Source organism: Corvus cornix, chromosome 1A (genome assembly GCF_000738735.6).
Source record: "Corvus cornix cornix isolate S_Up_H32 chromosome 1A, ASM73873v5, whole genome shotgun sequence".
Lineage (NCBI taxonomy): Eukaryota > Metazoa > Chordata > Aves > Passeriformes > Corvidae > Corvus > Corvus cornix.
In genome coordinates, this window is record NC_047057.1 from 1,182,400 (window position 1) to 1,203,045 (window position 20,646).

A 20,646-nucleotide genomic window follows, 5' to 3' on the forward strand; every position below is an offset into this window, starting at 1 on the left:
CTAAATCCCCAGGGAGCACCAAGGATCCTAATCCAGGCCTTTCCAACAGAGAGGATTTGTCCTCCCAGCACGTGGTGGGGTCTGAAAGGTGCTCAGATAGAAGAGCTCAGTGAAAAGAGCACTAAATATCCCATTTTTGGGTTTTTGTGGGGTATTTTTTGTGGGTTTTTTTGGTGGTCTTTCTTGTTTGGTTTGTTTTTTTTGGTTTTTTTTTCCAGGATTTTTGGGGTTTTTTGGTTTTTTGTTGGAATTTTTTGTTGTTTTTTTTTGTTGTTGTTGTTTTGGCTTTTTGGGGCTTTTAATGGTTTTTGTTTTTTGTTTCGTTGGGGTTTTTTTTGGTTTTTTTGTTTGTTTATTGTTGGTTTGGTTTTTGTTTCTGTTTTTGTTTCTATTTTCTGTTCACCATTGAAAAGGATTTTATAATTTCAATAGCTTTTCTCTCACTGATGACTTCAGGCAGTCAAGCCTTGGGAAGAGAGAAAACGCAGCAAAATGAGCATTTATTGGTTGTTTTTACCTTCTTTTTTTAAAAAAAACCCACAAACCAAACCAGCAGCAATTCCAGCCTTCGTTCCCTGGTGGTTTTTTTTTTAATTTAGGGAGCAGAACTTACCCAAATCTGAAGAAATTCTTGAATTGTCTGCAGATCTTGAGAGAAAGTTCCCTCTTCCCACAGACCAGAGGGCCCAGCAACACCAGCATGGGGTAGGGATCATCAGCAGCAGGCAAAGTGCTACAAGAAAGGAAAACCAGAGGGCATGAAATCACCTAAAAATCAAATTTCGGCGACTTTTTATAAACCTTTACAGAGATTTTATCACCACTTCAACTCATCTCCTGTTGTTCACAGTGTAGGCAAAACTCAGGGCTGGGTTTGAGGTGCTCTAAACATAAAAACAGCACGAAAATCTGCATTAAAGGCCTCTTTTGCAGAAGGAATAATGCCATTTTTACTCCAATCTCTCTGATCTCCAGCCTTTCCTAAAGGGCTGGGATTTGCTGAGGAGTTTTCCAGAGATGGGAATATTTGAATGAGCAGGATAACTGGAATAAACCTGGACTCAATCCTACAGATTTTGCCACTCTCCTGCACGACCTCGCTGACTTCCACGTCCCGTGCCGGGTGAAAGTGTAAAAATTCTTCAATCCAACACAAAAAACCCCACTCAGATCCTTAAAACTCCACCAAACACAAATAAAACCCCAATGAAAGGACCCAAAGCGCTGCAAAAATACAAATCTCTCCATTTTCTCCATGCTGAGCTGAGGATTAGATCCTCGGATTTTCCACTTCCAGCTGTAAATAAGGAGAATGAAGAGGATTCCTGCACTTTTGAGTATCCAGCAATTTATTTAGGAGCTAAAAATAGAATTGTGGGTGCTCAGGTCGATTTTAAGATTATGCCACTTGGAAATAGGTCATAAATAACTGAAATCATTCCAAACTCAGTGATTTTTTAATTAATTAATAATTTTAACTAAATTTGAAGCGGAAGAAAACTGCCTCTTTGTCCATTTAATGGCATTTAAAACAGACACCTGAAAAGAGAATACATTTCTTTCACCATTCCTCTCACAAATAACTCATTCTGTAAGAAGTAAGGACAACATTCCCATACAAACAGAGAGGAAAAGAATTCCCAAGTCATGGCTTTCCTCCTATTTCAGGAGCAGCAAAGCAGCTCTGTTACCCAGCAGGCCACATGGACATAATTAGCACAAAAAGCTCATCAGCACAATGCCTTAAAATCCTGCAGAAGGTAAAAACACATTTTAAAAAATCTAAGAAAATAAATGCATTTTAAAAATTAAAAAAAATATAAAAGAACCATTTCAGAGGTGGGAAGAAAGCTGAAGTGAGTAGGGTTCAAAATCGATCAGGATGTTGCAGAAAGGGTTTTTTTCCTGCTCAAGTTCATTCCCTTTGGGAATAATCATGGCAGGGCAGGGCTGGGAAGGCAGAACCTTTGTTCACCACATAAAATCATGGAATGGGTTGGGTTGGAAGGGAATTCAAAGCCCATCTCCTTCCGAACCTTCACAACACCTTCCGCCATCCCAGGTTGCTCCAAGCCCTGTCCAGCCTGGCCTTGGACACTTCCAGGGATGGGGAATTCTCTGGGAATCCTGTGCCAGGGCCTCCTCAGTCCTTATAATAAGGAATTTTCTCCTTCTCCCTGCACAGAAGCTGTTACAGGCTTGGAAAATGCAGAATTCCTCTGGCATCTTTCCTTCCACGAGGAAGTGTTCCACCCAATAATGTCCCAATAAATCATCATCCCTCGACAAGATCATGCTCAAAATTCAAATCCCCTTGAATAAATTCCCACTGCTCGAATTCCCCAGGTCCTCAAATTCCTGGGATTTACGATTTTATCAGGAGATCAGGGAGAACATTCCCATAATCCTGTCTTCCATTATATCATCTCTTCTTGGTTCTCAAAACTAAAAGTTTGGGGGTTCCTAGAGCTTGAAAGAAGATTCTGGAAAAGAGTTTTGGGTTCGTTTTCAACTTTCTTTCTCTTTGTGGGCATTGCTGTGAGAAATTAATAAATTTTAAGGCCAAAAGGGACTATTCTGATGATCTAAATCATCCTCCCCTCATCCCGCTGGCGACAGGAATTCCTCAAGTCAGTTCCTGTTTCCAGCCTCATACCTGGGGTTCCATTCAATCATATTTTAATTAAAGACCTTCCACTTGTGGAGAACTCTTGGCAAATTGTTCCAATGCTTAATTATTTTAATTGTCAAAAAGAATCACGCTCTGGTTCTTCTCTGAATGGATTCACCCTCGACAGGCTCCAAAAATCCTCCTGTCCTGGCCCAACAGCCTGGAGAAGCCTCTGCTATTAAATTGTAGCTGTTGTCACTCTGAGCAACATTTTCAAATGTCACCTGCATTTCTGGGAGGGGAAAATACCCATAATATTCACTGGTGTGTTACCACATAATTAAAGAGAAAATCACAAAGAGACAGAGAAGAAAAGAATTGGAAATTCAATGTTTTGTGCCTGCAGGCCAGGCAACAGTAGAACCTTTTGCTTTGTTTTTGGGTTTTGTTTGGGATAATAAAGATATCACTAAGCCAGAATTAATTATCACCTCATGGAGAAAGAGAGATGCAAATGAACTCCCCCAATCTGGTTCCAAAAAAAAAAAAAGCATTTTAGGGGTGGAAAAGGCACTAATGCATCATCATTAGGGAGATTTCATTAATGACTCTTGAGTGCTTTCCAGCTGAGCACGGGCCAGCGTTGGAGGCATCGTTAAGGATTTTTGGGGCAGTCCCACAAAGGCTGGGCTGATGTTTTTGTGTTTGTGTGCACAGCTCCTCTGGCACGAGGCAGAATTCCTCCTTTCCGGCAACGAGGACACACATCCAACATCCACTGAGCAAATATTTAAACACAGCCCTGGAAAGAATCCATGCCTTTAGGGTTTGTTTGGTTTTTGTTAAAGAAAAATAAGCCAATTTTGTGTTTTATTTTAAGGAATCTCCACCCTTGCAAAAATAAATAAATTAATCTTTGGGGTTTTGTTTTTAATAGGCTGTTAAGAATTCCCAGAGCTGTCGTCACCACTGGAAAGGCTCCTGGTTTTTTGTGGATGATCCCAGAAAATAGAGTCACAATAAAAAATACACATTTCTGAGTTACTAAATCCTGGATCTTCAATCAGGTTACTGAGTTCTGAATGCATTCAGCACCAAAGCGGGGTGTGGGGCACAAAGGTTGATCTCAGTGCCCACTGCAGCCAACACAATAATAATCCACATATATTTATAGTGTATTCCATCAAGGAATTTTCCAAGATTTCCTCAAATATCTCAACACAACTGCAGAGCAGCAAAAATCCCATTTTTCAGAGGAGAAACGAGACTGGGAGAAGTCACCTGGCACGGGAATGGTGACACTGGGAAAAGAGCATCCACCTGCCTCTCCCTTCCATGCTTTTAATGGAAGTTGGCATCATCTCCTCCTTCCAGTAAAACTCAGAAATTTCCCCTTATGAATATGAAATGTGCCCCAAAACCCCCAAATAAAATCATTTTATCCCACCAGGATTCCAGCAAGGGGGAGAGGAGGCATCAGCAGAATGGGAAGGAGAAGTTTTCCAGCTCTCTGCTGCCTCCAGGGATTTTTCCGGTGCCTTTGGATAGGGAGAGGAATTTTGCATCTCTCATTTGTGGTGCAAATGACCATCTGCTCCAACAGATTGGGGAAAGGGAGTGGAGCCGTGGACAATCTGTCTCAGACTTTAGAGGTGAATGACGAGCTTCATTTCATAATCAATGTGAACCAAATCAGATTTGCCTCATTTCCAGGCTGCTGACAGAATCCTGCAGGAGTTCTCCTTGGAAAAAAAAAAAAAAAAGTCCCTCTGAATGGGACAATATTCTGCTTTACTTGAGTGCCACCGTCAGGAGCAGCTGTGAAATGAACTCACCTGTCCAGGACTCTCTGGGGCTGCAGAGTGTTGGACAAAACATGAATCCTGTGATCTTCAGCAGCCACAACTTCTGGAGGAGGGTCCCATCTGTTCACGGCAGCGACCTGTTCCCACAGTTTAGGGGGAAAAAAGGAAGGGGAGAAGTGATGGAATTGTCTCCAGCTGCAAAAGGCTTGGCAGATCACCAGCAATAACGATGGCTTTGTGTTTCTGAGGGTCAGGCTTTGTGCTGGGCTTGGCTGGGAGCAGAAATCTTTTGAAGGGATTGAAGGATGATTTGAGAGGTGGATGGAAGGCAGCCAGACACTGCTCACCATGTTTAATATATTCAACCTTTTCCCAGGAAGGAAACAGGATGCCACATAGGATGCGAAGCAATTTCGCTTAGGTTTTAATTATCCATTAATTTGCATCCTCTCAGCGCTGGTGGAAGGTGCCAAACTCAAACCCTTGGGGACTGAAGCCACTCGTTTATTCATCGGAAAAGGAACAGAACGGGCATTAACAAAGTGAGCAAACTCCTGACAATGCCTTCCTGTCTTTCCTGGGAGGGAGAGCACTCAGACTCCAAGGATTCCCTCCATCCATTCTGTTGGAAGCTCTGCTGACCACTAATGAGTTGTGCATTTTGGGGGTTATTAACGCTACACACTCAGAAATAGGTTAAGAACGACCCAGACAATTCCAATGGGGTATAAAGTTTTCACAGTGAGACCAATCAGCCGTTGGAATAATCAGGAATAGGTTGGATGGGACTTGGAACACCCTGGGACAGTGGAAGGTGTCCCTGCCCATGGCAGGGGTGGCACTAGATGGGCTTTAAGGCCCCTTCCAACCCAAATCATTCTGGATTCCATGATAATCTCCCCAGGGAAATGGTGGATTCCCTAATGTTGGTCACTTGTAGGATTTGGCTGCACCATCTTGTGCTTTTCCCAAAAAAAGGCTGGACCAGATAAACCACGAGGTCCTTTCCAGCCTAGAATTCTATGGTTGTGTGGCAGCCATGCCTGTATTAGCCAGCAGCACGGTGAAACAGGGAAACATTCCGTACTGAGAGCTCCATGTCCCCACTTTTCAGGGGGAAAGTAGGAGGAGGGAACTCGTTTTAGCTCTGATGTGGTCCTTTGCTCTGAATTAGTGGCTGGAAGCACAGTGGGTGCATCCTGGGGCACATCAGCTGCTCAAGGGTACCCTGGAGGAAGTTCAGCTCTTTTATTGCAAGACTATTCCACGGTGAGAATCAAACGTGGCGAGTTGGACAAGTAGGAATTCCACTTCCAAACTATACTCCTGACCCAACCCACATCCCTGCACATCCATTTGGTGTCAGTGAGACAGAAGAGCTGGTGCCTCCAAATTGTTTGGCAAGAGAGTTCCTGAGCCTAGAGGAGGCAGCCTAAAATCACATGAGGAGAGGACTTTGTGAAATAGATAGTTTCACTCAGAAGTGAAATGCTGGTCTAAACCAGTCACTCAGGTTTACTTTTACAGTCCATAGAGAAGGAAAAATTTCATTAGTATATTCAAAATTATATTGAGAGGAAAACAGGTTGGCACACAAGACAAAGAATAAGATCAACACCTTGGGTAGTTGGGGTAAATTACACTCTGGTATCGTCGTCTGTGTGTTCAGGATGGAAGAGAGCCTGGCACTAAAGAGCTCCAAAATTTATACAGATAAAGTTGGGAGTGATGGGTTTCCTGAAAGGATCATTTGGAAAGGATAATTCCCTGAAATACAGCAGTTCCAGCATGGCTTGGGCCCATACAGGACATGCAGCAACCAAATTCCACTTAAGGCACCACAACAGGGGAAGGTTTCTAATCCAACAGAACTTCTGTAAGGCAGGTTTTGGGGGAGGAGGTTTCCTACAATTGCAAACACAGATTTTATCTTCTTTATTTAGAAAAATTCCACGATGAAATGATGTTTTCTTACCTTTTCTTCCACTGAAACCTTCTTGAGATCCAGCTCTGTGATTTGGAGCAATGTGAAAATCGCCAAGAGCCAATACTCTCCTTGTTCCTGAGGGACAAAGTTTCCATTTTGACAAAAAATCCTTAATTTCACCCAGCCAGCATTTCATTCCAATTGGTTGAAATTAAATTGGCCTTAATACATTGCAATATGAAAGTTTTTTACCTTGAAGGGTGTCAAAACACTGCCCAAACTGACCCTTCAAAAGCTCAGTGGGAGCTGAGTTGTTCAAAAGTTTGTAACCACAATATTCACAAGGCCAAGATGGGAATTTAAAAAGGGATATGATCAGACTTTGCTTAGGAGAAGGACATCTGAGCAGGAGAAGCCTTTCAGATTATGGAAATCCAGGAGAAGTTTATTTCAGGTACTTTTCCCTGCTAATTTCATTGTGTGCCATGTCAGACCAGTCTCATAAAAACCAATAAAAACCCGGCAATTACAAGAAAAAATTAAAGTCTTAATATTTTTCTTCTTTCTGCCATCAGAAATGACTGTAAAATTCATACAAAATTTGGAAATCACATGAGTCGGGATAGAATTATCTTTGATCCCTCAGGACAAATGACCTGTCCACTTCTAGAGACAGAAACTGAGGCTGAAAGGATTCTGGTGTGCTCCAAACCATCACGTTTAGGTTCTCATTTTTGGTTCTTGCTTACCTGTAGAGGGTTTTTTAGAAGATTTAAAACTCTGAGGAGAGGCAGATCTCCAATCCATTTAAGCTCACTCAGCTCAGCCACCTGATCAAGGACAGAAACAGAGCATAAAGAAAGTATTTTAATCCCTGCTCTTCAAATGTGGGCATTAAAAAAAAAATCATTACAAGTCACAAAAGGGGTTTACAAGTTAACTGCACTCAATGAGGCACTTCCAGGCACAAAAGAAGACAACTTGGCTGGGAGCTGGAGCAGCAGGATAATGCACACAGCAATTTCCAAGCACCTGCGTTTTTCCAGTTCTTTCAAATGTCAAGCCCTAACACATTTGGCTTTTATGTGCTGATGTGCTTAAGTGAGGCAATTCTGCAGTTAAATTCGTGCTCTGGCTGAGTAGTTACAAAAAAAAAACCAACCCTTCTATGAGTTTCTTTTCACTGAAGTTCAAGTTCATCCTACAGAACTTGCAGCACTTGGCTAAAAAGGACCCGGATTTTTGTCCTTGGATGTATCCAGAGGGATAAATCAGGGGGTCTGGAGGGTCCAGTCTATTTGTGTTGGAACCCTGGCTGCTGAGGGTTTCAGCCTTTCAGTGCTGAGAGACAGTGATCCTCAGAAGCACACTGCATTCGATCCAAAACCCTGGGAAAAGTTTCCTAAATTGTGTGCTAACACTGAGGTAGTTGCTGAGGAATTAAAAGTTATGTCACAGGGTAAAAATACGTAGAAATGTAGAAAATTATGTTTAGGGGATATAGTAAGAATAGGTTACAAAATGGAGGGGTTTGGGTGTGGATTTGTGTCCTCTTTCTTCTCCTTCTTCTTCACAAATCTGAATGTTCTATCATTGGGTCAAAAGTTCTGCGCTGCAGAACTTGAAAAGTTAGTATCTGGGTTGTAAGTAAAAACATATCTCATTATTGGTTAGTTTAGACTTTAAAAAGCTTGGAAAAGTAAAACTCATGGCCATTTCCCACCCTTCTAACAAAGAGGCACACTCTGTGCAGCTGTGCTACTGATATCATAAACAACTAAGTCCCAACAAGAATCATCAATCTCCTGCGTCTCAATTCAAACTCTGAGTAAAAGAACTTGGGATGTAGAGAAAAAAAGAAGAAAAAGGGGTACATTTGTGGTCTCATCTGTGCACAAAGGAAAGCCGGGCACTCAGTTTTTGGGTTTACTCAAGGTTTTTGTGCCCCAAACAAGCCTGGTTTTCTTTCACTGCTGAAAGATGGAATCTGAGAATCATCCTGGAATGGGTTGGGTTGGAAGGACCTTCAAACCCATCCAGTGCCACCTCCACTGTCCCAGGCTGCTCCAAGCCCCAGTGTCCAGCCTGGCCTTGGGCACTTCCAGGGATCCAGGGGCAGCCCCAGCTGCTCTGGGAATTCCATTCCAGCCCCTCCCCACCCTCCCAGCCAGCAATTCCTCCCTAATAAAATCTAAATCCCTCCTCTTTTAGTGTAAAACCCTTTTCTCCTGTTTGTGTTTTTCCATGTAAAAAGTCCCTCTCCATCTCCTTTATAGTCCCTTTTAAACACTGAAAGCCCAACTGAACCTAAACCACTTCGGATTCTCCCTAATTCGTACTCAATCCTTGTGTCTAAAGTGTCTAAAACCATAAACCTCAACCACAGCCAACCCACTACTCACTTTGAGATAACAAGAAGCCCACCCAGGACACGTTTGACCAAGTTAAATGTGATTTGAGTGGATTTCTTAAAAAAATCCCAGAATTCCAGCCATCAACAGTTGAAAATCACAGAATGTTTACAAGAGGCTTGGTTTGCAGATAAACTTACTGTGCCCATTTTTGAAAAACCCAAGAATTTAAGATCATTCTGAGAGGTTCTGAGCTGAAGTAACTCCATATTTTAATTAATTAGAACTCCCCTTTAAATTATTCTTCAGAAGGCAATGTTCAGAAAAGGGTGACTCAGTTGCAATAACATCGTTCAAAGAGGCAAGTTTTGATGAGGTAAAATTAAGAGGTTTTTATGTGCTGTTAAAGAACAGTGGAAAATAAATAAGGCAATGGAAGTGGTGTTATTAATGTTAATAATTAGAGAGTTTCCTGTCTGCTGCAATTGAGGTACCTTTAAATGTCAACCTAAACACAGGGAGAAAAAGAATCCCCAGTGACTTGAATTAAATCCTCTAAATCTGTCTTGTGAGTGGGGCAAAATGACAGAAAATGTTCCACTGCTGCTTTATATTTTTATTTTCCTGCATTTCTTTTTTTTTTTTTTTCTCCTCACAGATCTGTCTTTGATGTCAAAGTGATTCATGAATTGATGGGTTGGTTTTTTTTTTCAGTTAAGGACGCTGGAAGATCAATATCGAAATTATTGTGGATATTTGGCTTGGCATTCAAAATTCAAATGAGTTGGATGGTGCCATTGTACTTCCAGTACAGAAAATTGTGCTGCACGACAAAAGCCGCTTTTTAAGGGAGTTCTTGCAGTTCTGCCTTCCAGGGAGTTTCCAGCTGAGAGCTCAGAAGAATCTGTGGCCATAAAATTGGGCTGAGAGATATTAAGAACCCCCCCGAGGGCTGGCAGCAGCAGAGCTGTGGTGTAAGTAAAGATCCTCTGGAATAATCAAGCTGGAAAAGCTGCAAACTCATCCCTGTCTGATCCAGCCAGGGGAGCACTGCGAGTTCTTGATGTGTGAGAGCACTAAAGGGACACCTGAGTGAAGATAAACCCACCCAAGATATTAAATAAGGGCTGAGAGGACACCAGGAATCAACATGGGAAATACCAAAGGAAAAGATCTTTTCTAATATTCATTTCTTTCAGGGCTGGATGATTTTTTTGGGTCCCTTCAAGGAATTGAGTTTTAAAAAATTAAAATATTATGCGTTGTTAGGAGAAGCTGAGCTCAGCCTGGAGCGTGGTACCTGGTTATCCTCCAGGTTAATCACCTCTAGGAGATCATGTTCCTCCAAGCCTTGCAGACTGTTTATTTTATTGCAGGACAGATCCACCTTCTGCAGGGTTTTCAAGCTCTTCAGCCCAGTCACCTTCTCAATCTGGTTAAAGCTCTAAGGGAAAAAATGGAAGCAGAGAAACTGCAGGTAAAACTCAATGGAAAACAACATTCCTGAGGGGGGAAAAAAAAAAGAGTCATTTGTTGGATTGGAGGATTCTTTGTCACGGAGAATCCTGTCACAAACAGGCCTTTATGCATTTAGCCTCATGCACATCCTGATGTGACACGTTCCAGCTCCTGGAAAAAGGAATCAACTCTCTGCTGATCAGCTTATCTCCAACTCACCTTGAAGAGACAACAGCAATAAAAAGAGCTCTAACATTTTTTAAAAGCTGATATTGGCCCCAAGAACACTCCTGTCACCATCCAACTCAAAATTTAGAACGCAGAGACGCACGGAAAATTATGGAATATATATACATAAATACATTGAATTTCCCTCTGCAATCATGGCTCTATTTACACTTGTGATTGCAGAATAAATAATGAAAAAAATTAAGGTAGGATATAGAGGAGACAGGCCGAGAGTTGGGGTTGTTCACCTGGAGAAGGGAAGGATCCAGGGAGAGCTTCCAGCACATTCCAGGGCCTAAAAGGGCTCCAGGAGAGCTGCAGAGGGACTGGGGCCAAGGCATGGAGGGACAGGAGCCAGGGAATGGCTTCCCAGTGCCAGAGGGCAGGGCTGGATGGGAGATTGGGAATTGGGAATTGCTGGCTGGGAGGGTGGGGAGGGGCTGGAATGGAATTCCCAGAGCAGCTGGGGCTGCCCCTGGATCCCTGGGAGTGTCCAAAGTCAGGCTGGATGGGGCTTGGAGCAGCCTGGGATGGTGGGAGGTGTTGAAGTTGTAACTGGGTGATTTTAAGGTCCCTTCCAACCCAAACCTTTCATGATTCAATGATTCCCTGATAAGATACAAAAATCTCTCTGGAATACATAAGTTCCTATTAATGCACATTAAGTGAAGGCTTTATTCACTGTCAGTGACAGCACAGAAATGATTAAAAAATAATAATTAAAAACCCCCTTCTTTCCTGTAAGTTCTTCCAGACTTTCACACGTGAAATGACCCAAACTTTTGAGAACCCATAACCAACTCTCAGGGCTCTTTCAAATGAGGCCCTGATTTCTCACTGGCCTCAGGATGGTTTCATTTCTCAGGGCCTCACCAATCAGAGCCTCATTTCTGCCACAAACTCCAAGCAGGGACAGCAATTCCCTGCTCCTCCCTGTCCCAGCGATTCCCACATGTTCCCAGATGGCCTCTCCACAGGATTCTTTCTCCATAACCTTGCAAAGTTTTATTTTGCCATCAGCCTCACCTTGTGCTGAAAGCTCGGAAGCCTCATCTCCTATTAATAAATATTTAGGAACTGTTGAAATAAACAAGCCAGCTGCCTCTAATGTTAATCCAGTTGTCTGTCCTTGACATTTTTCCTGACTTTTAAATGTTTAATTAGGTTATTAATAGCATGGAGGCTCCCTCTCTGCTCCTGAGCTTTGTTAGACCTCTGGTTAATCAGATACACTCGGAGCCGGGAGTTGCAAAATGCTGGGCCAGAGGTGCCCAGAAAATTCTGGGAACAAAAGGGATTTGGGGATAGATCCTTTCTTTTTTTTTTTTTCCCAAGCAGAAAATTCCTAAGAGTCCAGTTCATTCTAGCTGTGCTTCTTATTTTATTTTTTTCCTTGCAAGCCTGAGCGGAATAAAGGGTTTTTGGTAGAGCAAGGCAGAATTTACAGGTTTTGAAGTCCTCCTCCCAAACTTTCAACCTAAAAAGCTCAAGGGAAAATGGAAGAGAAAGCTGAATCACTGGGAAGAGAGAGGATAAAAATTAAAAAAAAAAACCCCCAAACCTGCATTTTATTCTAATTAGCCAAAGAAAATGCTCCACTAAAATCTGCCTGTTTCCATAACTTCCACATGACTCTCTCCTTGGCTAATGAAAAGAGACAAGCAGTGTTATCACTAATGATACCAGCACCTAAAAACCAAACTGAGGGACATCCATAAGGTTTAGTTGTTAACACAACCTCCCAACACTGGACAGAGCAGATTCCCAAGGAAATTCCCATTAGGCCTTTCAACAAACCAGGAAATCTCGGCACACAATGCTTGAAGGAATTGCTGTGGCTCAAATTTTTTAGAGAAAAGAGCTTCAAAGTATTTAGAGAAAAGATCCTCACACTCCTAGAAGCTCCTTTCAGAACATTTAGATGGGATTTGGCCAATCTGAGTTAATCTTCTCCAGTAAAAATGAGACCAAATTCCATTTTATCGCTGCTGAGGGAATCACTGCGAGCTCCTGGAGGTATTACAGATGTGAAACATAATTATATTAACACTCTTTGAATATATTATTCAAAACATGCAAAATGTCAACACCTTCCCTGAATATTGAAGCAGCCAAGGGCCAATCTGAGTCAGTATTTTCCACACCCATTCCTACAGAACAGAAGAAAAACGTTTAAATTTTTTTTAAAGGATTAGAAAAGAATATTTCTATTCCTGATAAGGGATTCATTCACTTCACTTCAAATATTTATGTGGGTGCTTAAAACTAATGCAGCCAAATAGAGCTATGAGGTTTTCTGGGACTTATTTTTAAAGTCCCATTAAATATTTTTAACTTCTTATTACAAAGTAAAAGCTGTTAAAAGCAGCCTGTTGTTTCTAGAGCAGCTGGATTGCATTAAAAACAGGTTTGAGCTGTGTTTCTGTGCAAAATTTTGTAGTATTAATTAGAAAAAAAGCACAGTATTGCAAATATCTCTGAAAAATTATGTGATAATCTTCATATTTATTAAGGTATTGATATATTGGTAAGAGACAGGCAGGAAAACCATCAGAATTCTTTCTTTCTTACCAGATTGAGGATTCTGATAGGCAAATTCTCCAGGCCCCTGATGGCAGTGAGTCTGTTGTGGGACAAACCCAGCTGGGTCAGGCTGTGACACTTCTCCAGCCCTCGGATCTCCTCAATCTCATTATCTATGCAGAGCTTTCAGGAAAAAAAAAGACCTGGACACAAAACCTGAGCAGTAATTAGGTGGTAAATTAGCAACTGGAGTCCAATTTTATGGTGTGGGCAGCAAAAGCTTCACCGTCAGGAATTTTAAATCCCACTGCTCTGAGCATCCTGCCCAAATTATTCAAGTCATACCAACCAGTGATACTTTATGGGGTTATTTCACTCTAAATTATACCTTCTCTACCCTGGCCATCTGTCCTGAGAGGAAAAAGTGTCTTTTAAATTAACATTACAGTTAAAAGCAGCAGTACCAGTCGTTAGGATTCCTCTCAGCAAACTTCAGCATTAACAGAACTCCTCAAATTCCTTAAACAAAGCACCTTGGACAACAAATCCGTCTCAAATTTCTCCTTTAAATGGACGAAGTGAGAGGAACCTGACTCTGGATCTGCCCAAAATTAGATGAAACTCTGCTTCAGGGAGAGGACTCTTTTTTAATTGGAATTAGGCAAGAATAGGTAAAAGTTTGAACAAGGAAAAATTACAGTTTAAGCCACAAGCATCGACATGAGGCAGCAAATTGCTCAGTGCTGAATAATAATACAATCAATTTTAGCCTCTTAATGATTCAATAGAAAGCTTTGTCACGTACTTTCATCTTACATTGTCACATATTTTTGTCCAAGTTGTGTCTCTTTCTGGTTTGGGCAGTTCCTCCCAGACAATTCCTTTATAAACCTTTACAAATCCTACATAAACCTGTCAGGTGTGCTCGTGTGTGCACACAAAAGGCAATAACGACTTTATCATCTGCATCATAATTCACTTAAAAATGGTAAGAGAAGCTTAATTACTGTCAGTGTGAATGCAAGCCAAACACTTCTGCTTCTGCAGGGTATCTCAGAGAGTATTTTTTTTCATCTAGGATTAAAAATGCGATTGTTCTGTCTGCCAGGTCTTTGGTGAGGAGTGTTTGACACGGATTGGCACCACTTTGCTGTTCTGAATTCTGCATTTCCAATCCTGCCCTCATCCTCCTCTGTCTCAGGGGCTTCTTCTGTGGCCATGAAAACACTTTTGTCCCCATTTCAGCACCACCTTCCTTGACAAATGAAGAAATTCAAGGCAGCTGCACGAAACCAAATCAAACCCTACAGATCAGACCCACAATACAAATCTCTGATCTTTTCTTTTTTCCCCTCTCCTTTTTCATTTTGCTGGAGGGTTTTTGCTCTGTGATGGAAAATTAGAATTGCAAAAAGGAGAGCAGCTCGGTGCCATTTTGTGACAGGATTTGTGTCACCTGCACCCTTCGTAACTCGGGAATAACGTCACCTGAGTGCCCTGCAAATGCTTCTTCTGCTCCCCTGTGGAACAGGCATTGGATTAATATCAGCTGGTAATGGGCAAGAGACAGAAAATTACTCCTGTCTCCTCCTTTTCAGGGAGCAGAGAATCAGGATGCAATTCCTGAAGAAAAAAAGGAAAAGTTCGAGAGCTCTCAGGATGCAATTTGAAGGCAGCAGGGCAACGTGAAGCTCCAGGAAGGAATCTTTAGGGAAAGCCTTGGGAAAACAGCTCTGAAACATCAATTTACAGGTTCCTGTTTAGCAGGTTTCTGCCAGAAAAGCGCTTCCAATTCCAGAAATTGGGATGAGGGAGGAAGTGGGGAGCAGAACAACCTTTGCTCCGTGTGCTTCCCTCAAAAACTCCAGGAAGTTTTCCTTTACTTCAAAATTCTTTGCAGTGAAGCAGCCTTGTCCTGCATAATTAGCTGGGCCTAAGATGAAACAACAAATTCCTGTTTTATTTAAGTGTTCCAAGGTGATTCCGTGTTAAGCTCTGGTATTTAAAAATCTTTTTCTAATGTAATTTCTTACCTCTGCCATGCAGAGACTGTGGGACATCTCCCCTTTTACTTTTCCATGACACAAAAAGGAGGTTTTTTGTTCCTCTAGCAGGAAAATCTGCCCAAATGTGCCCACTTTGAATGCTTAAGTAAATTAAGATCAGTCTCAGAATTACAATTTAATCTCAGTTCTAAGGACAAAACTGACATGAAAGGGAAAATACAAAGAAAACAGGTTTTCATGTGAAGAAACAGCAAAGAAAAAAAAGCCACTTTTCTCCCATTCAAGATTCCCCAAAGGATACAATCCAGCAGGAGTTTAGTGAGTGAGTGGTATGCTGCTAAATCTTGCATTTTTGGGATTCGATTGTGTGAAAAATCTACTTCCTAAAAGGCAAAAAAAAAGAGAGGAGTTTGGGGTTATTTCTTCAGCACTTCCTGTGGCTGGGAGTTCGCTGTGTGTTGCACACAGGGGTTCAGTGTGGAAGAAAATAAAAGACATAAATAAAATCCATATAAAGAAACATAAATCAAATACACAGAAATATCCACATAAATATAAATAAAAGGCATAAATAAAAGACAGAGCCGAACAGTGGGAAAAGCTGTTAAAATGTGAACTGAGGTAAGAAAGAAGAATAAGGAGGAATAAAAATTGACTTTTGCCTGTACCCAAACACAACATCTAACTTAGATTCAGAAAATCTCTTTGAATTTAAACCTTAATTTTTATTTTTTTTTTTTTTCAGACTTACCCTGAGGTTTTTAGGTGGTTTAAAATTGAAATATGTGGTCAGTTCATTTTTGGAAGCATTCAGCTCCATTAAGTAAGGCATGTGACTGATACAGGAAAGATCTAGAAATGAAACAAAATGTCAAATCCTGTGCCTGAATGCAGAGATCATCATGGCAAAATGGGATAATTACATCCTGGAGCAATTAAGAATCAATTTGTAGCTGCACATTCAGAAAGTGATGCCCAAAATGCAGAAATCAGATCTATTAACTCCTTCTCCTAGAGGAAAAAAAATGGTTTATACACCACAAAGAATAAATATCCAGGTTCTACATTTAATTTTCATCATGTCAATTGATTTGCCTATAAGCAAGAATATATTTTTATATTCTATCCACCTCTAGAATGACAGATTCACTCTGTCCTGAGTTATCAATTAGTGGAGAAAAGTATTTAGGCCACAGCTGAAGAGTAAATGAGTGGTTGCTATGGAAAAGTGCCTGCTCTGTTCATATCTGGCCTCCACAGAAAAAAAACCTCTTATTAAAATGAGCAGGGAGAGGAGCTGCTTTACAAAAGTGCTGCTATTATTGGACTCCAGCACCTCAAGTGAAAGGAACTCGAAAGAAATGATGTGGCTGCCCCACTACAGCTTCTTCCACTTGACGTTAAATTAAAAAAAAAAAAAGACACAGAGAGAAGGAGCAGCTGATGGAGTTTATCCCAGTCTCCATTTGTCACCTTTCTAAAGGTAAACAATGTAATTTTTTTCCCTTTTGTCACCCTTGACGAGGGAAAACTTAAGGCTGGGAAAACCATACCAGGCATAACTTGAAATATTCTGTCAAATCTCTGCCTCAACCTTGACATATTTGCTGGGATTTTATCTCTGGGTAATAAACTGAGAGTTTAAGCTCCATGTTGCCACTGATAAACATATGCTGGTCTTAATGGGCCATGGATATTTCCGAGGAGATCAAGCCTGGTTCTGTGGAGCTGGAATATTTTACACCATTAAAATGTCAGCCAGGCTTTGTGACACTAAAGCTCCGTGCTCCAGTGCCTTTCTCATCTGAAATGATTTCACAACCCAAGAACTTGCAGTGTATTTACTCCATACCATTAATTTTATTGGAGGAAAGCTCCATTTTCTGTAGGTGAATGTATCCAGAGAGAATGCTGATGTCACTCAACTCACGACCCTGGAAAAAGGAAAAGGAAGGGGATTTTAATAATCATTTTAATAACTGGTTCTGTAAACTCAGCTTGCACAGGAGCAGGAGACATCGGAGAGGTGTCCCGAGGTCCCTCCAGACAGGGTGACATCTACAGAAAGTGATGTTAGAGCAGCCAGCAATGGAGAAAAGGTCAAAAGAAGGACTTGGAAACAACAAAAAGAGAGCTGCAGTCAGGAAAAACGCCAGGGAAACAAAGCTGCACAGAAAAGGGAGGGGCAGCAGAGATCTTTGAGAAGACACAACCATTTTAACTTCCTGAACGCAGCATTTTCAGGTGTTTCACACATTCCTCTGCTTTTTTCCTCCAGCTGACTGAAGCAGGAAGAAACATTTTCACACCTGGATAAGGAAAAACCTTCCTGCTGTTGCTACTACAGGAAAAAAAAACCCCAAAAAATCTCCTCCGCTCTGAGTCTGATCAAAAACCCCGTACATGAAACAGCATTGGCAGGCAGAGACAAAAATCTTTCTCGTGACTTTTTTTTTTATTTTTACTAGGCCAACTATTTGCTGTTAAGAAAAGGAAATATTTGTGCAGGGAAACACCTTGAACTGATTTTTTTTTTTTTTTGCTTGTACTTACTGGAAGCGTCAGATGAAGATAAACATATTCAGTCCCAGGGGCCGAGTAGCCCAAGGTGTGGAGTCCCTCAGTGGCGGTGTCTTCGTCCAACACTCCCTCCAACCGACCCTATACAACACCAGGAAAGGGGAGGAATGGATTAAGGGGAGATTTATGCAGGGGAATCCCACGCTTGGTAGAATCCAGAGGCTGCTGGGGTTCAAGTGGGAACAGGGTTTAATAAAAGTCCTCGATCAAACGCTGCTTTCAACACTCCGCCACCCCACCGAGGCAGCAGGCATTAGGGGAAGTGACGGGTGCTGCCCTCAAAACAGCTAAACAGAAACATGCCACGTGCCAGCTCGATACGTTTAAGAAAGTTCATCATGTTTTTGCTGGGGTTTCAAATTTTCTCCCTCCTGGTCGAAGCACAGCACCCATTTGCCAAGACGTTGAGCCACGCAGCTCCCATCGATTACGGCCGCGGACTTATAAAAGTCAAAGTTACAAAGTGCTTATCTAGCTTGGGTTATAAATCTATGTAACCTAATATCAGTATAACCTAAATCATGACTTTTTATCAAGATAACCTGAAGCACAGCCTTCTCTACTTATATAGCCTGAATCACAGCTTTTACTTATGTAGCCTGAATCATAACTTGTACACCTATAACCTGATGCTTATATAACCTGAATCATGACTGTTGATACCCATATAATCTAATATTAATAACTTTTTATGCAATGTAATGGCTGGTATATAGTTAACTAGCTGCTTAAATGTGGAATAGACAAAAAGAGAGAGGAAAACAAACCAAACCAACTTACCAGGTGTATAGTTTTAGAGGTAGGTAAGTGTAGTACTAACGAGAAATTGGCAAGCCAAAGCCAATTAGCCAAAAAACAAAGAATTTAGGCCGGTTAAGACCAGATGGACCAAAGAGCACCATAACTGTGCATGGCCTGAAGATAAAGTGGAAAAGTTCAAGTGTGAAGAAGACTTTAGAAGCCTTCATCAAAGACCCCCCAGACCCCCAAACTGGGGAAATGCCTGCACAGTGCAAAGAATTATCTGATAACCCTGAGATCGTGCTATGTAAATTAGTTCCAGGTGTATGCGATGATGCTGTGATGACATAGCAACATTAAGCAAAATTTACTGTATAAATGTACCACAGCACTTGACAAAGGTGGGTGAGTCAGGAGGAAAGATCCCCCTCACCACCTGCTCTACAGACATCGGTCTGTGAGGATTTATTCCCAGCCTCTCTTTTGGACATCGTTACGGATGCGAACATCTCAGCAAGTCAGCACTAACACCACTGCTGCACCCCAATATGGACTCTATTGGAAGCCCTTTTACAGTTGTTCAGCATGAGCAGCCCGGCGCTGCTCTTCAGAGAAAACAAATCTTTGCTGAAGAGGCTGCTTGACAGATGGCACTAATGAACCAGTGCGTGGGTTTAACGAGAAAATCAGCCAGTGGCTTGTGAAATTCCTATAAGCTCGGAGGAGCCACACGACAATTGCTAATCTAGGGACCAAGATAAATAATGTAGTCACCGAAGTGATAGCACCTACATGTTAGAGCAAGGGAGAGCATTTCCACGAGGCAAAATATGAGGCGGTATTTCGTGGTATTGGGATTTAAAACCCAGCAGGGCAGGGAGAGAAAATTCACTTGTGTCCTGGGGCTTGTTGAAGCTAAGGGCTGGGAATTTGAACAGGAAAGGGGTTTCATTTGGCCACACATGTGCCAGTTTATCTGTAGTTTTATATGGCCAGGAAACTTGGCAGTCCTGGATTAATGGCTTGAATTGACTACCTTCACAGTTTTTTCCAATCTAATTGATTTTCTGGGAGAGAGGGACAACCCAGAAGTACCCTGGACAGCACGGGGATGGAAGGGACCCTAAACAAGGCAGAAATGAGAGGTTCCCCCATTCACTCCCCCTTCTTTCCCCCGCATCTACACTGAGGGGGAAAAGGGCAGTTCCCTCACAAGCACACACCCCTCCCCAAGTAGCTGGGGAGCCCTGAGCTGAACCTCTGAGCGCTCTGACTCCTCTTCCTCTTCGCCGTCCTGCTCCTGCTCGTCCTTGCGGTGAGGCGGGCCGAGCTGGGGCTGCTCCTCGGGGAGCCCCTGTGCGAGGGGCTGCGGCGGCTCATGAGAAGGAGGGAGCCGCTCCCCGAGGCTGCCCTCTCCGCCGTTCTCCTCGCCGCCCGCCATGAGCTGTGATAAGGAGGGAGGGGGAGGAGGGGACTCCGCTATCGGTCCCGTCCCCACTCAGGTCCGGCCGCCGCCATTTGTTTGCTCGTTGCCATGGAGACGGAAAGAGCTGCTCCCACCGAGGGCGGGGATCGCGCCAACTGCACCGTCAGCCAATAGGAGCGCAGAGCGTGCAGCGGTGCAGCATGGGAGGTGTAGTTCTCAGCGCAGCGCACCCTCGCCGCGTCCGCTGGGCCGCGGAGCATCTTGGGAGTTGTAGTCCGCCTCCCTCAGGCAGCCATTGGTCTCGCTCCCGCGTCGAGGAGCAGGACAAACTTATAAACGTTATAAATATGTCAATTTAAGGAGATAAAGAGGTGTCTTCTCTGGCGAAGACAGAGCCTTTACTGCCACCTCAGTGCGTGGAGGGAGACTAAAGTGTTTATTCTACGTCTTTGATCAACCATCAATTAACCCAGACCCTCATTAAGCCCTATTTGCATATTAACATTGACACGTCTGAGGATGCAAATGGCTTCCATGTGTGCCATGGCTCATATGGAATCCCACCTATAAGATGTGATTGTTCCATTCCATTGGGGAGGGCCAAAAAGAGTATTAAAGGGGGATTTCAAGGTGAAAATATTGAAGGGGAAAACACTTCTTGTTAGGGATTAGTAAATTACTGTGTCTCTCCTCCTCCCCTAAAGGGATGACTTTAAGTGAGTTTTGTGCCTCCAGTTTCACTGGAGCAGACCTAGAAATGTTAATTATATATATATATATATATATATATATATATATATATGAGAAATAGAACTCTGTTACTATGCTTTTTGTCCCAGCACACATTAACGCTCCATAGTTGGTGGTGAAGCAGTGTTTTTCTGTAAGAAAAATGTACAATTTCAGAACCAGTGGGGAAAATAATCTATATCATTTAGCTGGAAATATTTGGGAAATAATGAGAGATGAGACTGTCTCAGCAGGGAAAAA

At 42.3% G+C, this 20,646-nt stretch overlaps 1 protein-coding gene across 5 annotated transcripts in view; it reads right to left on the bottom strand.

The window, feature by feature from the left end:
• LRGUK (leucine rich repeats and guanylate kinase domain containing) overlaps positions 1–19,760 on the bottom strand; it is a 41,268-nt gene extending 21,508 nt beyond the window's left edge. For 4 of the 5 annotated variants that reach the window (XM_039571634.1, XM_010410011.4, XM_010410009.4 and 1 more), the window contains exons 1-11: positions 19,489–19,760; positions 17,463–17,570; positions 16,762–16,843; positions 15,661–15,761; positions 15,211–15,292; positions 12,952–13,076; positions 9,995–10,138; positions 7,093–7,173; positions 6,392–6,478; positions 4,447–4,553; positions 614–733 (exon numbers count right to left, since the gene is read on the bottom strand). In XM_039571634.1, the coding sequence (XP_039427568.1) occupies positions 614–733; positions 4,447–4,553; positions 6,392–6,478; positions 7,093–7,173; positions 9,995–10,138; positions 12,952–13,076; positions 15,211–15,292; positions 15,661–15,761; positions 16,762–16,843; positions 17,463–17,570; positions 19,489–19,671 (1,220 nt within the window). In that variant the 5' untranslated portion in view covers positions 19,672–19,760. The remainder of the gene's footprint in view (positions 1–613; positions 734–4,446; positions 4,554–6,391; positions 6,479–7,092; positions 7,174–9,994; positions 10,139–12,951; positions 13,077–15,210; positions 15,293–15,660; positions 15,762–16,761; positions 16,844–17,462; positions 17,571–19,488) is intronic. The other variant, XM_039571635.1, reaches the window with a different exon arrangement.
• Positions 19,761–20,646: the final 886 nt, after the last annotated feature.